At 49.9% G+C, this 16,897-nt stretch overlaps 1 protein-coding gene and 1 non-coding gene across 2 annotated transcripts; both read left to right on the forward strand.

The window, feature by feature from the left end:
• Window positions 1–3,124: 3,124 nt before the first annotated feature.
• Window positions 3,125–5,480, forward strand: GP9 (glycoprotein IX platelet). Its single transcript, XM_012435000.2, has 3 exons — window positions 3,125–3,210; window positions 3,861–3,986; window positions 4,094–5,480. Exon 3 carries the CDS (start codon window positions 4,106–4,108, stop codon window positions 4,637–4,639), a length of 534 nt encoding a protein of 177 aa, XP_012290423.1. The 5' UTR covers window positions 3,125–3,210; window positions 3,861–3,986; window positions 4,094–4,105; the 3' UTR covers window positions 4,640–5,480.
• Window positions 5,481–11,393: 5,913 nt separating this feature from the next.
• On the forward strand, window positions 11,394–11,501 carry LOC135268949 (small nucleolar RNA U13). Its single transcript, XR_010337280.1, has one exon. It is a non-coding gene; the product is annotated as a small nucleolar RNA U13 (small nucleolar RNA).
• The last annotated feature ends 5,396 nt before the right edge of the window (window positions 11,502–16,897 follow it).

The raw sequence follows: 16,897 nt of genomic DNA on the forward strand, positions 1-16,897 counted from the left end.
CAGGGCAGAGAAGGCGGAACACGCCAAGGCTCCATGGGGAGGGAGGGAAGGCCCAGACAGGCTGAGGCTCCTCTCCAGGGTTCAGGCTCCAGTCAGAGTCCCCACTGAGCACACACCAGGGGACCCCAGGAGGAAGCAGGCCCCAGAGCGGGTGTGACATCAGTGGGGGAACAGCACTTTCCCCCTGCTTCTCTGAGCCTAGCAGCAGTGGGTAGGGGAAACAGAGCTGGGGCCTGTGGGAACCAGGCCCGCCTTGTAGCCTCTCAGGGTCTACGAGGGTGAACACCCAACTCCTGCTCCGAGAGCAGAACCAGGCGGCGGGGGACAGAACAGGAGGCCCCTCTGTGAGCTGGAAAGGGCGCCCAGGCCTTCCAAGGAAGGCCTGGTCCTGCCTGGCCATGTAGGAGGAGGGAGGCTGGCCTGAGAGGGGTGTGGGACCAAAATAAGAACAGACACACCCCCACCCATAGGGCCGAGGAGTATTCCCGAGGGTCCTGCGTGTTAATGAAGTGCGTTTAAAGCTTCTGTCAGCCCTTTGTCCTTGACTTTTCCTGTCAGGCTCCTATAACTTCTGTGTTTTTTAAATTATTATTATTATCATTATTTTGAGATGGAGTCTTGCTCTCTTACCCAGTCTGGAGTGCAATGGTGTAATCTCCACTCACTGCAACACCTGCCTCCTGGGTTCAAGCGATTCTCCTAACTCAGCTTCCAGAGTAGCTGGGATTACAGGCACCCGTCACTATGCCCAGATAATTCTTGTATTTTTTGTTTTGGTAGAAATGAAGTTTTACTATGCTGGCCAGGCTGGTCTCGAACTCCAGACCTCAGGTGATCTGCCCGCCTCGGCCTCCCAAAGTGCTGGGATTACAGGCGTGAGCCACCACACCTAGCGACCCTGTTTTAAAGAACAAGAGCCGATTGGAGAACATCCTGATTCCCTCCATCTTGGCCACGGTAAAAATCAAGATCCAACATGGCCTCAGCCAGCGGCAGGGCAGCTCCAGGCCTGTTTTCCTCTCCAGCCTAAGCCCTGCTGAGCACCCCCAGAATGGGGGCCCAGGACCCTCTTCTTGGATTTGATGTCCTTGACCGACAGCACTGGTGACCCAGGGGGATGCCCCACGGGCCCCCTTCCTCTCCCCTCCTCAGTGGCCAGGGAACCCATTTACTTGTGTTGCTAGAACTTTATATATGTTCCCAAGCATTGCTATATTCCAGGAGCTCCCAAACTTCAGTCATCCCTAAATTAAGCCTAACAGTAAAATGTCATGCATGCTCTGGTTCTTTATGCATGCTCTACGCATGCTCAAATTCCACCGTCTTTTCAAGCCATTGATTGACTTAGTTAATATTTCATCGTAGTAAAATTGTTATAATTTATTATACATTGTATATATTAATGTTTTAATTATTTTTTTTTGAGACAGAGTCTCACTCTGTTGCCCAGGCTGGAGTGCAGGAGCGCAATCTCGGCTTACTGAAACCTCCGCCTCCTGGGTTCCAGCAATTCCCTGCCTCAGCTTCTGGAGTAGCTGGGATTACAGGCACCTGCCACCATGCCCGGCTAATTTCAGTATTTTTTTAGTAGACATGGGGTTTCACCATCTTGACCAGGCTGGTCTTGAACTCCTGACTTTAGGTGATCCACCTGCCTCAATCTCCCAAAGTGCTAGGATTACAGGCATGAGCCACTGCGCCCCAACCTAATGTTTTAATTTTATAAGTATTTATGATATTTTACTGTTAGACTTAATTTTGATTAATATTTGGTAGCACTAAAAATACAATTAGTCCAGGCATGGCGGCTCACACCTGTAATTCTAGCACTTTGGGAGGCCAAAGTGGGAGGATGGCTTCAGCACAGGAGATCAAGACCAACCTGGGCAACATCGTGAAACTCTGTCTCTATTAAAAATATTTTTAAAACCTAGCCAGGTGTGGTGGTGTGCCTGTGGTCCCAGCTACTCAGGAGGCTGAGGTGAGAGTATCGCTTGAGCCCAGGAGGTCAAGGCAGCTGTGAGCAATGGTGCCACTGCACCTGGGCAACAGGGCGAGAACCTGACTCAAAGAAAGACAATTAAATTTAAAATACATTAATCTTTTTTTTTTTTTTTTTGACGGAGTTTTGCTCTTTTCGCCCAGGCTGGAATGCAATGGCATGATCTCAGCTCACTGCAACCTCCACCTCCTGGGTTCAAGTGATTCTCCTGCCTCAGCCTCCTGAGTAGCTGGGATCACAGGCGTGTGCCATCATGCCTGGCTAATATGTGTATTTTAGTAGAGACGGGGTTTCACCACATTGGCCAGGCTAGTCTCGAACTCCTGATCTCAGGTGATCTGCCCTCCTCGGCCTCCCAAATTGCTGGGATTACAGTCTCGAGCCACCACGCCCAGTCCAAAATACATTTATCTTTTATTTTATTTTATTTATTTATTTATTACATTTATCTTTTAAAGGGAGCTTTATGTCACTAACATAAATGAAAAATGGTGTCCCTCCTCTAAGTAGAATGTGGCTCTAGAAGGAAATATACTGCAAATGTTAAAACCATAGGCCAGAATTCTAGCTAGAGACTCACGCCTGGTAGAGGCTTTGCTTCCCAGGCCTGCAGTTGTTTGTTAGAAAGAGGGATAGGGAAGCACTAGGCAGGAGCTGAAAACACCATGGCACCAAGAGGAGAGTCTGCCCTTGAGTATGCAGAACGAGAGAGGAAAGTTAAAAACAAAGTCACTCAACCCACCATGGCGTTCTCAGCCGGTGGGAGCTGCCTCTGTGAGGCAGGCAGGATGGGGGCATTGCTCCCACTTTACAGATGAGGAAAACTGAGATTCAGAGGAACAACCAGCAGAGTCACATTTCTCGGGGGTCTCCTCCTTCCCCACCTCCTGGGAGCAGGCGAGAGGCCACTTCCGTCCTCCACAGACCCGATCCCAAAGCCCACTGCAGCACTGGCGCTACGGTGGGACCCCTCTTCCATAAACAGGTGTTGAGACATAGTTCTGTGCCCAAGGCGCAGGCCCCTGAGGGCCTCCTGCCTCTGGAAATAGGCCCCAGGCTGCACTAGGGCGATAAGCCAGGCTATTTTCATTACTTCCTTCTGCCTGCTTCCGCAGCAGCCACCTCAGCTGCATCCCATAGAGTTGACACGCAGGCCTCAGCCAGGACCTTTCAAGCCAGACAGGAGCGCCCGACCCAAGGCCTCGCAGGTAAGTGGCCCTCGGTATTACCCAGCACTGCCTCCCGCAGGGAGAGAGGAGATCAGCTCCTGTCACCTCTACAAGACAGGGTTGGGTGGGGATATTCTCTCTAAGACACCATCTCCTTGGCTGAGTCAAGATTAAAGAGCTGACTCAACGCCAATGCACTGGAACCCTGCTGTGGGTGTGGGGAGCGCTGCTTGTGGAGGGGAAACGCCGGGAAGGAAGAACCAGAGGGCCAGGGTTCCATTCACAAGACCTGAGTGTGAGTCTGGCCTCTGACACCACACCAGGTGGCCCTGGGCATACTGCTTTCCCTCTCTGGGCCTCAATTTCTCCAACTCTCGGTGTTAGCCCAGATGCGTGGCTTTCCAAATGGGGCCCCACTGGGATCCCTTCCCTGCTCCAGCCAGTGTCCTCATCCTACTGTCTTCTGCATCTGGGAATCAGGTAACAGCTCACTTAGCCAGCGGGGGATGCTGGACGCAGCCTGGAGGCCCCTCTAAGGCTCTTTCCTGGTCTCTGGGGACTGTGGTCCTGGGCAGGGACTCGTTTAGCCGTCATCTGCTCTTCTCATCCCCAAGCAGGGGCTGGGGTCTCTGCTAAGGGACAGGAAGTCCCTTCCCTTACCAAAAAACAAACTTACCCCCAATCTACAGCCTCCCTCACTGCCCTGCCTTTGACGGTGTCCAGAGAGGGTCTGCCAGGCCTGGACTGGGCACCGTCCACCTTCCCCAGTCACCAGCCGGTTTCCCAGAGGAGAAGGCCGAGGACCGAGAAAGGAGGTGAGTGTGCCTCGTCCCATGCCAGGCTCCACTGCACCCCAGTGCTTACTGTCCCTGAGGATGGGTGCAGGCTGCCAGGACCTCCCTCACAGCCCCTCTCTCTGCAGACAGCCTGCCCCATGCCCGCCTGGGGAGCCCTGTTTCTGCTCTGGGCCACAGCAGAGGCCACCAAGGACTGCCCCATCCTGTGCTCCTGCCGCGCCCTGGAAACCATGGGGCTGTGGGTGGACTGCAGGGACCGTGGGCTCACAGCCCTGCCTGCCCTGCCAGCCCACACCCGCCACCTCCTGCTGGCCAACAATAGCCTTCAGTCCGTGCCCCCAGGAGCCTTCGACCACCTGCCCCAGCTGCAGACCCTTGACGTGACGCAGAACCCGTGGCACTGTGACTGCAGTCTTACCTACCTGCGCCTCTGGCTGGAGGACCGCACACCTGAGGCCCTGCTGCAGGTCCGCTGTGCCAGCCCCAGCCTTGCTGCCCACAGCCCGCTGGGCCGGCTGACAGGCTACCAACTGGGCAGCTGCGGCTGGCAGCTGCAGGCATCCTGGGTGCACCTGGGGGTCTTGTGGGATGTGGCACTGATCGCCGTGGCTGTGCTGAGCCTGGCTCTCCTGGCTGGCCTGCTGTGTGCCACCACAGAGGCCCTGGACTGAGCCAGGCCCCCAGAACCCCTGGCCTGGGGCAGTCCCTGAGGCAGATCCCCAGACTCCGACAAGCCTGGTCACCCCAAACTGCCAGAAGCCCAAAATAAAGTGGCAGCTCAGCCATTTTATATAAGTTCAGAGATTTTTCCTTTTTTCCCCTCTCAGCACTTGAGTCTGGCTCCTTCTGAAAACCTGGCTTTATTTTGTTATAACCAGACATCAGTTGGGGCTTCCTTGTCTCTTGAGTTCCTAATAAAATGGGCTGCCCACCTCCCCAACCCAGGCACTTTTAATTGCAGAGTCTCTGGACCTCCCAAGCCAGGCCCTGGGACTCTGGGTCTCATGGCCTCTGCCATCTGCTTCCGGCGTGGGCCACCCTGGACAGCCCAGGCCAGCTTCGCACTGGAGCCCACCCCTCACCACATTCCCCAGAAAACTCCCTCTCCCAGCACAGGAGTGAGCAGAGCAGGGTGTCCCGAAGGTCCTGGAGGGAGGAAAGGAGGGGTTTCCATCCCCACGACAGAAATGGCTTAGCGGGCCCTTTTCCATCGTGGCCTCTGACCACTTCACTTTGGCCGTGAGGTTGCCGGGGCTCACCTGGCCCGTCCTTTCCTCCATCTTCTCTCTCCTTTTTGTCCTCTCTGCCCTTCTCCTTCAGAAACAAAACAAATCCCTCTCTTTCTCATGGAAAACAAGCTCCTACAGGGCTAACATCTGTACCTTCAAACCCTGGCGTCCCCCTCCTACCCCAAGCCATGGTCACCAAATCCTTCAAACAAGGCAACTCCCCCCTCCTCTGAGGAATCCTGGTGCCAGATGTTAGAATAATAAACTTTTCTCCACCACATGATGTAATATTTACGGGTCTGTTATTGGCCAAGCCAAATCCAAATATAATTACACTGGGACCCCGCCCCTGGAGGGACTCCATGTGTAACCAGCAGACCAGCCCAGGTGGGCCTGTGGGTCGGAAGATTCCCACCAGGCAGACCAAGCAGGCGCAGAGTGCAGCTGGCAGGCACCGACTCACAGAGCTCAGGTGGGAGCAGGAGCCCCAAACTCAGAGGCGGGGCCGGTAAGGAGTGACAAGGACTGTGGCAAACCAGGGAGCCCGCGTTCCATCCAGAGGGCCTCAGCCTATTGTCACCTTGTGGAGATGGGGCCCAGGTGCCAGGCGTCCCATTCTTCCACAGAACTTGGAAAGCTAGATTGTTATGTGAACTCTCTGAAGTCTTTAAGTGTTGGCAACTAAATAAAAAATTTTAGGAAATACATAGGCAGGACAAATAGAACGCCAACCAATTGGATCAGGCTGAGTCTATGATTTCTGCTGTGACACAGCTGCCTAAGAAGAACGATCGTAAAAGCTGGCATCTGCGCCCTGGCCACCAGGTGTGTCCAAGGCTTGCGTGCAGCACCTCCCATGGGTCACCCTCGGGTTTCCCTGTGGGAGCCTGTGAGGAGGGAGCTGTTCTGCCACCCGCTGCGTGGAAGAGGGTGGAGGCCTAGGTAACCTGGATGTTCTCTTTCACACGTGAAAAGTGCTCCCTCAAAAGCTTCCAGGCCCATGGGGGACCCTGGAACTAAGGCCCTTCAGTCCCCTACCCCCGATATGGGGTGCAATGCAGATGCCCCTGCTCCGGTGCCTTCCTGAGACTGTGTGTACTCACCGGTGATTCTGGGCCCTGTCCTGCTCGGTCCAGCGAGAACCTGCGGGCTGCCTGGGCCATGAGTCCCCTGAGGGTGGGGAAGGTGGAGGGCCCTCTGAAGCCAAGCAGGGCTTTCCCGAGGTGGATGGCTGGTCACACAAGCACCCCAGGAGATAGTGACTCCCTGGAAGGTCATCATCTGCTTTTGCCAGTTTTTGCTGCTACAACCAAATGCCACAGTCCGGTACCGTAAAAACAGTGAATATTGATTTCTCATGGTTCTGAAGCCTGAGAAGTCCAAGATCCAGACACTGGCATTCAGTGTCTGGTGAGGGCCCTCTTCCTCTCAGGGGGAAGGGACGAAATGGATAGAAGGGGCAGCCAGCTCCCTCACAAATTTTTTTTTTTTGAGACAGGATCTTGCTCTGTTGCCCAGGCTGGAGTGCAGTGGCATAATCATGGCTCAATGCAGCCTCCCACCTCAACCTCCCCAGTAGCTGGGACTACAGGCATGAGCTACCACACCCAGCTAATTTTTGACAAAGACAGGGTCTTGCCATGTTAACCAAACTAGTCTCAAACTCCTGGGCTCAAGCAATGAGCCTGCTTTGGCCTCCCAAAGCCACTGCACCTGGCCAACCTCAAGCACTTTTATAAGGGCCCTAATTACCTCCCAAAGGCCCTGCCTCCTAATGCAAGCACACTAGGGATAACATTTCAGCATCCAGCAGCAGCAGCCCAGCCTCAGTGCCAACCCTGCCCCTGCACGGGCAACTCCACCAGCAATTCACACAATCTCCCCTCCCTGACTGCCATGCACACCACCTCCCCTGCCTCCAGCCTCACACTGACCTCCGAGCGCCCCGTCACCACCACAGTTTCTGATATCATCCCCTCTGCACGCGTACCACCATTCCCCCCACCGTCACCACAGCTGTTAGCACTAGCGCCTCACAACTGCGTGCCCTCACCCCTCATAAGCAAAATGTCCATGGTGTTAGCAGCCTCCATCTATCCCAAAAGTCAGCACGATGGCCTCCTCTTGGTTATCTCCTTCAAGAGGATTTTTTTTTTGAGACGGAGTTTCGCTCTTGTTACCCAGGCTGGAGTGCAATGGCGCAATCTCAGCTCACTGCAACCTCCGCCTCCCGGGTTCAGGCAATTCTCCTGCCTCAGCCTCCTAAGTAGCTGGGATTACAGGCACGCGCCACCGTGCCCAGCTAATTTTTTGTATTTTTAGTAGAGACGGGGTTTCACCATGTTGACCAGGATGGTCTTGATCTCTTGACCTCGTGATCCACCCACCTTGGCCTCCCAAAGTGCTGGGATTACAGGCGTGAGCCACCGCGCCCGGCCTAAGAGGATTTTTAAGACCTGTCTGCACGTGGGGAATTTGCGAAGGTAATTTTTTTTTCTTGAGACAGGGTCTCTCTTGCTCTGTCTCCCAGGCTGGAGTGCAGTGGTATGATCATGGCTCACCACAACCTCGGCCTCCTGGACTCAAGCGATCCTCCCACCTCTGCTTCCTGAGTAGCTGGGACCACAGACATGCACCTCCACACCCGGCTAAGTTTTGATCATGTTGCCCAAGCTGATCTTGAACTCCTGGCTGATCGGCCAGCCTCAGCCTCCCAAAGTGCTGGGACTACTAGGCGTGAGCAGCCACTGCACCCAGACTGTATAGGGTAATTTTACCAGCAGCTGTAACCACCGACCCACCCATCCGGCTGCTCTTCCTGATCACTGGCCTCTCTGCTGGCCACCTGCTCACCGGGAGGCCTCTTTCTCTGCTGTAACACGAAATCCACTCTCAACATATAAGACAACAGGCTGCGGTTTCTGTTATGGAGGTGGAACTCGAGCTGCCGGCTAACTGTGCAGCACTGGGCACAGGTGGCAAGTCCATCTTTCTGGAAACTGTCCTCCCGGTTTCTGAGACTCCAGCTCTCCAGCTTTCCTCCTGCCTCTCTGGCCACTCCACTTCAGTCTCCGTCCATCATGGACTCCCTCTTCTCCTCATTTGTTCTTCAGTGGTCGGCCCGCTCTCCTCCTCCCGCAGGGCCTAGCCCGCTCCCATGCCCTGGCCCTGTCACGTAGGGCACGAGCTATTTCACCACAGGCCCCATCATGTGCTTCACTCGTTTGTGAAGAAGAATTGTCTTGAGCAATTCTTGAAATACTCTAACTCTAATGATAGCTGATGAGCTTAAAAAAAAAAATCACAAAAAAAGTCATAATGTTTTACAAAGTTTATGAATTTGTGTTGGGCCACATTCAAAGCTGTCCTGGGCTGCATGCAGCCCACAGCCCACAGGTTGGACACGCTTGTTCTAGGGGGATGTGAGGCGGCCTGTGCTGTACTGTACCATCAGTCTAGCATAAATTAGCTGCGGAGCCACAGTGTCTTGGAATATCAGCCAGGGATTTTTACTTAAGCACTGAATCCTTTTCTCCAGTGAAATTTTGTGTGGAAGCCATCAATACATAAACAAACTTATGTGGAGCTACTAAGGTTAAAGCAGGTCTGGGGGTTCTTGGAGTCCCACCACCCCAGTTCCACCTATCCCCTGTGGTCAGCCCTGAGACACGGCGAGAAACCACACGGCTCCAAAGACCTCACCTCTAGTCCAACCCTGCCCATTTTGCCTTCAAAGAAACTAAGTCCCAAGAAAGGAAGTCACTTCACTTCCCAAGGCCACATAGTTAGGGGCTGTGGCCAGCATGGTGGCTCATGCCTATAATCCTAGCACTTTGGGAGGCTGAGGCAGGCAGATTGCTTGGGGTCAGGAGTTCAAAACCAGTCTGGCCAACATGGTGAAACCCTGTCTTTACTAAAAATACAAAAAAGTTAGCCAGGTGTGGTTGCGGCGCCTGTAATACTTGGGAGTCTGAGGCAGGAGAATTGCTTGAACCCAGGAGGCGGAGAATTCAGTGAGCAGTGAAGATTGTGCCACTGCACTCCAGCCTGGGTGACAGAGCGAGACTCTATCGGAAAGAAAAAAAAAAAAAAAACAAAGTTGGGGGCTGAGATTAGGGCAAGATCTCCCCATCAAATCCAGGGCTCATCTCCACCAGGACACAGTTCTGGGGAAGGCACATCTGCCTGGGGCTTACATTCCCCCGGTTTTTGAGGGCTCCCACTGCCCACCTGTGCCCTACACCTTGCACCTGTACTCTCTGCCTTCCTAGGAGGAAGAGGCACTGATACCTGGGTGCATATCGAGCAGCCAGTGCCACTGCCCTGAGCACTTCTGGCCCTGCACAGGGTGCTGACCTCACAGTGAGATGCCCAGTTCACCCCCAACAGGCATGACAGGAACACCAGGCTATGTGTCCTTGGGGCAGGTGGTCTCCTCCAGGACCCCTGTCCAGGTCAGCAGTCCTGCTGTGGTTCTAGGTGTCCCACCAGGGACCAGTTCTGGTCCTGTGGAAACATTCTCCAGCCCACCAAGATTAGGGTCAAAGAGTCACACCCACTCCCAGACAATGAGTGACCTCCAGAGGGGCCTCTGGGTTGATTCCAACCTCAGCCACCTGCCACTGTTACAGTCTGCTTCTGATCACCCGTCACAGAGCAACCATGAATCAAATCTGCCTAGCACACGTATTCGTATGGCTCACTCAAGGCTTTTTAAAACATTAAGTTTGTTATCAACATTCAATTTAGGAGATTTTACATAAAAATTGTGATTTCTGCCTTCTTTTAAAATGCCAGTGGAATGAGAGACAAAGGCACAAAAACTATTACAGATTAAAAGAGACTGGAAAAACATGACAACAAAATGCAGTGTGTTGGGCTAGTATACCTCTGTGGATTTCCTAGCTCTCTCCACTGAGAAAGATTGGAAGCAGTGATGCCCCAGTAGCAATGAGCACACCCAGCATCCAGACTTTGGTTTCCAAATACCATTCTCCAGTATTGCTGTTTCGCCCCTGCAAGCCTCTCTGGCAGGACCCAGTCTCCTCCTTCAGCTCTCATCCAACTCCCCTGCACTGCGACAGAAGCTCATGAGCATGCCCAGAAGAGACCTGGCTCAGTAGCCGAGAAACCAATACGGCCTGGGGTCCCTAGAGTGGTCACATTCTGGGACAGAAAGTGGGTGGTGGCCACCAAAGCTGGGGGAGGGGACGCACAGGGAGTTAGTTTGGTGCGGAGAGTTTCAGTTTGAGAAAATGGAAGCATCCTGAGATGGATGGTGGTGACGTGGCACAGCAGTGTGAATGTGCCCAATGTCCCTGCACTCTCCACTTTACAAATTTTATGGATGTTTAAATTAGGAAAATTAGGAGCCTCTTGTAGTTTAAAAGTGTGATGATTGGCTTTCTTGCTCTTGTGTGAGTGAGATGTGCTTCTCTCAAAATACTGTTCTTTCATAAATACTATGCCATGTATGGTTTGGTTTTGGGTTTTTTGTTTGTTTGTTTGTTTGTTTTTGAGATGGTCTCACACTGCTGCCCAGGCTGGAGTGCAGTGGTGTGATCTTGGCTCACTGCAGCCTCCGCCTCCTGGGTTGAAGCGATTTTCCAGCCTCAGCCCCGTGAGTAGCTGGGATTACAGGCATGTGCCACCTTGCCCAGCTAATTTTTGGATTTTTAGTAGAGACCGGGTTTTGCCATATTGGTGAGGCTGGTCTTGAACTCCTGACCTCAAGTGATCTACCCGCCTTTGTCTCCCAAAGTTCTGGGGTTACAGGCATGAGCCCCCATGCCTGACCTATGCCATGTATGTTTTACCACAATACATAGTGATGATTTTTTAAAAGTAATACAGCAATCTCTGTAAACTCCTTTAGCCAAAGAGAGTCACTATTAACAGTTATTCTAGACATCCCAGCTTTTCTCTTTGCTAACTCTGGAAAGGATATATTCTCAGAAAGTAAACACACCTGCGTGAAGGCACAGAGGGAACAATGAGGCTCGCCATGCAGTATGTCCTCCTGGCGTCCTTCTCTGAACAGCTGTAGGTAGTGGAGATCATAAACACACAAATTATCTAGCCCAACTTTTTCCCTTTTTGAAAAGATGGAAATAGCTTTATTGGTTTTCCTGGCTATATATAACTAATTCATGACCATAACCAAAATTTTTTCTCTAAAACTATAAAGAAAATTAGGAGCCTTTTGTAGTTTGTAAGTGTGATGATTGGCTTTTCTTGCTCTTGTGTGAGTGAGATGTGCTTCTCACAAACCTTGTTGTGATGTCAGCACGTTACCTACCAGACGTGAAAAACAGTAATAAAAGCCCTGAAATCCAGCCCACTCCAGAGAGATATTTCTTCCTAACTTTGGCTGAATATCCTTCCAGGCTTTCTGTCCAGCATGTGTGTGTGTATATACATACCCACATATTTAAATATATATTTAAGATTGTTTTACTTATGAGAGTAATTGAGAACATATTTTCATGGTCCTTCTGTTTTTACTTAGTCAATTTTTTTTTTGAGACAGTCTTACTGTCTCCCAGGCTGGTTTGCAGTGGTGCAATCTCAGCTCACTGCAACTTGACCTTCTGTGCTCAAGCTAACCTCCCACCTCAGCCTCCTGAGAAGCTGGGACTACAGAAGCATACTATCAAATCCAGCTAATATTTTTTGTAGAGACAGGATTTTGCCATGTTGGCCAGGCTGGTCTTAGACTCCTGAGCTCAAGCAATCTGCCCACCTTGGCTTCCCAAAGTGCTGTAATTACAGGCATGAGCCACCATGCCTGGTGTACTTAGTCACTTTTAATTTTATTGTATTCATTCATTTTATTTTTATTGTATTAATTCATCTCTTACTAAGGAACATTTAGGTTTGGGTGGGAAATTGCAGTTATAAACAGCTATTCAGCTTTTTTCACTTACTGGCATTTTCCAATCAGTATTAGAATTCCAATCACTACTTCTATCAAATCCTTCATGAAGATCATTTCTATGCCACTCCTTTTTTGGGATATCTAGGTTGTTTCCAAGTCTCCCTTTCTCCCGTAAATGGCATTATGTCTTAATCTGTTTGTGTCTCTATGAAGGATTACCTGAGACTGGGTAATTTATAAAGAAAAGAGGTTTATTTGGCTCACGGTTCTGCAGACTGTTCAGGAAGCCTGGTGCCAGCATCAGCTCCTAGTGAGACCTCAGGAAGCTTTCACTCATGGTGGAGGTGAAGGGGAGCTGATGGGTCACACGGTGAGAGAGGGAGCAGGAGAGAGGGGAGGAAGGTGCCAGGCTTTTTTCGAAAATCAGTTCTCTTGGTAACTAACATAGTGAGAATTCACTCATTATCTCATTAGTGTGAGGACTGCACCAAGCCACACTTCCAACATTGGGGATCACATTTCAACATGAGATTTGGAGGGGTCAGATAGCAAACCAGGCCAGGTGCAGTGGCTCACTGCACTTCGGGAAGCCAAGGTGGGTGGATCACCTGAGGTCAGGAGTTTGAGACCAGCCTAACCTGGCCAACATGGTTAAACCCTGTCTCTATTAAAAATACAAAAATTAGCCTGGCATGATGGTGGGCACCAGTAATCCCAACTACTTGGGAAGCTGAGGCAGGAGAATCACTTGAACTCGAGAGGCAGAGGTTGCAGTGAGCTGAGATCACGCCATTGTACTCCAGCCTGGGCAACAGAGGGAGGCTCTGTCTCAAAAAAAAAAAGAAAAAAAAGAAAGAAAGAAGGAAAAAGAAAATGCATCTGGGGCCAAGAATGGTGGGTCATGCCTATAATCCAGCACTTGACCCACCAAGGTGGGTGGATCACTTGACTTGAGCCCAAGAGTTCAAGACCAGCCTGGCCAACATAGTGAAACCCCATCTCTGTCTCAAAAAAAAAAAATTATATACTTGGCAGTACCAATTACAGTGGAAACTCCTCTTTGGTGAGCACCAGCTATTTGTTTCACATATATCATTATTATAGACATATTATATATCATTGCTTTCTTTCTTTTTCTTTTTCTTTTTGAGATAAGGTCCTACTCTGTTGCCCAGGCTGGAGTGCAGTGCCACAATCATGGCTTACTGCAGCCTCTACCTCTCCTACTCAAGAAATCCTCCCTCCTCAGCTTCCCAAGTAGCTGGAACCACAGGCAGGTGCCACCACGCCTAGCTAATTATTATTATTATTATTATTATTATTTTTGTAGAGATGGGGTCTCACGGTGTTGCCCTGGCTGGTCTTGAACTCCTGGGCTCAAGTGATTCCCCCTTTCTCAGCCTCCCAAAGTGCTGGGATTATAGGCATGCGCCACTGCACCCAGCCATATATATCATTTCTAATCTTCAGAAAACCCTGCAATATAAGAAGAATTATTCTCGTATTTTCAGATGAGGAAGAAAGTCAGGCTTCAAAGGTAACACTGCTGCATTTGAGGGAGCTGAAACTGAAAAGCATCTTTAGTTAACCCAAAGCACCAGGACTTTTCTAGCCACCCAGCCACCCCTGCAAGCTGGGCAGGGTTCACTCAGTGTGGCAAGGATTGCTTGCTTAGCCTCTGAATTGTCCTCCCCTTCTTGCGTCTCTGGCCTCTAGGCTGTATGAAATGCTTACAGATTTTGCAGAGAGGAACCACTCACGCTGCTTTTGCATGCACACTTACACTTACTTAACCTTTAGAATTTTGATCTCCAGCCAACAGAGATCATACACAGCAGTAAGGACGACCCCAAAAGCATAAAGAATAAATTAGTCTGTTTTTCCTTTGTACATTGTACTCTCGTGGCACAATGACTAACGAGGGTACCCTTCCTGCAGTCCAAAAAGTAAAAGTTGTGTTGCTAAAAGATCCTTCGTCTCAGTGCTAAGTTTTCTTTGTGGCACCGAGCATCTATTTCCAACACCTACTAATTACAAAACAACTTTGAGGCCAAGTGCAGTGACTCACACCTGTAGTTCTAGAACTTTGAGAGGCTGAGGCTGGTGAATCACTTGAGGTTAACAGTTCGAGACTGGCCTGGGCATCAAGACAAACTCCATCTCTACAAAAAATCCAAATATTGGCCAGGCATGGTGGCATGTACCTGTGGTCCCATCTACTTGGGAGGCTGAGGCAGGAGAATCGCTTGAACCTGGGAGGCAGAGGTTGCAGTGAGCCAAGATCGTACCACTGCACTCCAGCCTGGGCAACAGAATGAGACTCCGTCTAAAAAATAAAAATAAATAAGAGAAAAGAAAAGAAAAGAAAACAACTTTGAGGCTTTTGGTTTACAAAGATTCCATAATAAAAAGGGAAGGCAGGCTCTGCAGTTCACCCAGCCTGCCAAGTTTGCTCCTACCTGTCAGTCAATACAACCAAGGCCAGAGCCTAGAATACACACTCTTCACTTGATGTCCTCCATTTCAGAAAAGCTTTGCAGACCCCCATCATAACCTGAAGAATCATTCCTTCCAGATTCTTCCACTGAGTTTAGAAAATTGAGTGATCTCACAGAAAGGCTTTAAAAAAAATCAACTATTTATATATTTATGTTGTATCCTTCAACAGACATGTGGGTAATTTTATTTTGTGACTGAAGTCACCCATTCGGTTGCCTTTAGAAAGTCTAGAGTGCAGACTTGGGGAGCTGTTAAGTGGGTGTAGAGTTTCAGTTCTCAGATGAGAAAGCTCTGGAGCCCGGCTGCCTAACAATGGGAACAGACTTAGCGCTACAGAACTGTGCTTTTAAAAAATGACAAAGATGGTATGTTTCATGTTTGTATATTTTGCCATGAGTTTTTTAAAAGTTGAGTAAAGATTCTCCAACATCTTTAGCACTAAGCCCCTTTTTCCAGCTTCTAGGCAGTAGCTCGTATATAAGATAAATGAGCCCAACTGAATCCTCCCTGATTCTCTGTCCCTGCCCCATGGGCTTTTGGCAAGCCTGAGGACTTCTAAAAAGCCTATTTGTGCCACACAGATCCAGAGCTTTAGTGCGGTATTAAAATTTGGTTTATTGGCCAGGTGCGGTGGCTCACGCCTATAACCCTAGCACTTTGGAAGACTGAGGCTGGAGGATCTCTTGAGAGTAGGAGTTTGAGAGTGGACAGGGCAACATAATGAGACTCCATCTCTAAAAGAAGTTTTTAAAAATTTGGTTTATTAAAAAACAACTAGAGGGCCAGGCGTGGTGGCTCACACCTGTAATCCAAGTACTTTGGAGGCCAAGGTGGGCGGATCACCTGAGGTCAGAAGTTCAAGACCAGCCTGACCAACATGGTGAAACCCCATCTTAAAAAAGAAAAAAAATTTTAAAAGAAAAAAAAGAAAAAAAACAACAACTAGAGCAAAATATTGTTGAGAACAGAAAGGTGTGAATAAACAAAAAATGTACCCATTCATGACAGCAAGATTCATGTCTCCCAGATGAACCTCTAAATTCAGTTCATCCTACGAATACCCTGACAAATTTCTTTCTGAGGTACTTAACAAAGGAAGGGATGAGGCTGGTACCACCTGAAACTCCTCATGAGTGATTTCAGCAGAAGGCTGGATACAGCCAGAAAAGCACTTTCCAGAGTGTCAAAGCCAAGGATTAAAATCTAGAGATTAGGCTGCGTGCAGTGGCTCACGCCTGTAATCCCAGCACTTTGGGAGGCCAAGGTGGGCAGATTACCTGAGGTCAGAAGTTCAAGACCAGCCTGGCCACTGTGGTGAAACCCTGTCTCTACTAAAAATAGCAAAAATTAACCAGGCGGAGGCTGAGGCAGAGAATCCCTTGAACCCAGGAGCGGAGGTTGCCATGACCTGAGATTGTGCCACTGTACTCCAGCCTGGGTAACGGAGTGAGACTCTGTCTCAAAAAAAAAAAAGTAAAATATAGAGATTAATCTCTAAATTTAACATTTTATTTGGGAGGCAGGAATTGCAATTTGGGTCTTACACACAGACCAAGTAAGTGGTCTTCAATATGTCTGAAGAATAAAGAGGAAGTTGGAGGTGTTATTAAAAGGAGAAATATAAATACTGTTTTTCAGAAAGTTCATCGGCACCAATAAAATCTGCGGTGCTGGCCAGCTCTGACTGGTGAGTGACAGCAAGTGAAACTCATCTTAGAGTCGAAGCAGGTGGTATGAGTAGCTATCAGATAAGACTGGCTTCTACTGGGCTCCGTGGCTCACACCTGTAATCCCACCACTCTGAGAGGCCGAGGTGGGTGGATCATCTGAGGTCAGGAGTTTGAGATCAGCCTGACCAACATGGTAAAACCCCATCTGTACTAAATACAAAAAAATTAACTGGGCATGGTGGCGCATACCTGTAATCCCAACTACTTGGGAGGCTGAGGCAGGAGAATTGCTTGAACTGGGGATGGAGGTTGCAGTGAGCTGAGATCGTGCCATTGCACTCCAGCCAGCAGCACAGCAACAAAAGCAAAAACTCTGTCTCATAAAAACATAACAAAAATTGGCTTCAGGTTGGAGCAGGCAGCCTCAGCAGCCAGGCTACAGAGAATGACATTCCTGGGGCAGTATTATGTGCCATCCTCCTGCCCCCGCCTCTGGACTCTGTTTTATTTGGGTGTGACAAGAGTGACCCAATTCGTATGATCAACTGTCACAAGAGACAACCATCACAGATAACCTGTGCTGTGGGGATGCCTCTGGGGCCTGCCCCAGGCTTCCAGCTACACTTGGCATACTGACCACGTGGTGGCGGGGGC

Source organism: Aotus nancymaae, unplaced genomic scaffold, assembly GCF_030222135.1.
Source record: "Aotus nancymaae isolate 86718 unplaced genomic scaffold, 86718_ANA_hifiasm-v0.15.2.pri h1tg000046l, whole genome shotgun sequence".
Lineage (NCBI taxonomy): Eukaryota > Metazoa > Chordata > Mammalia > Primates > Aotidae > Aotus > Aotus nancymaae.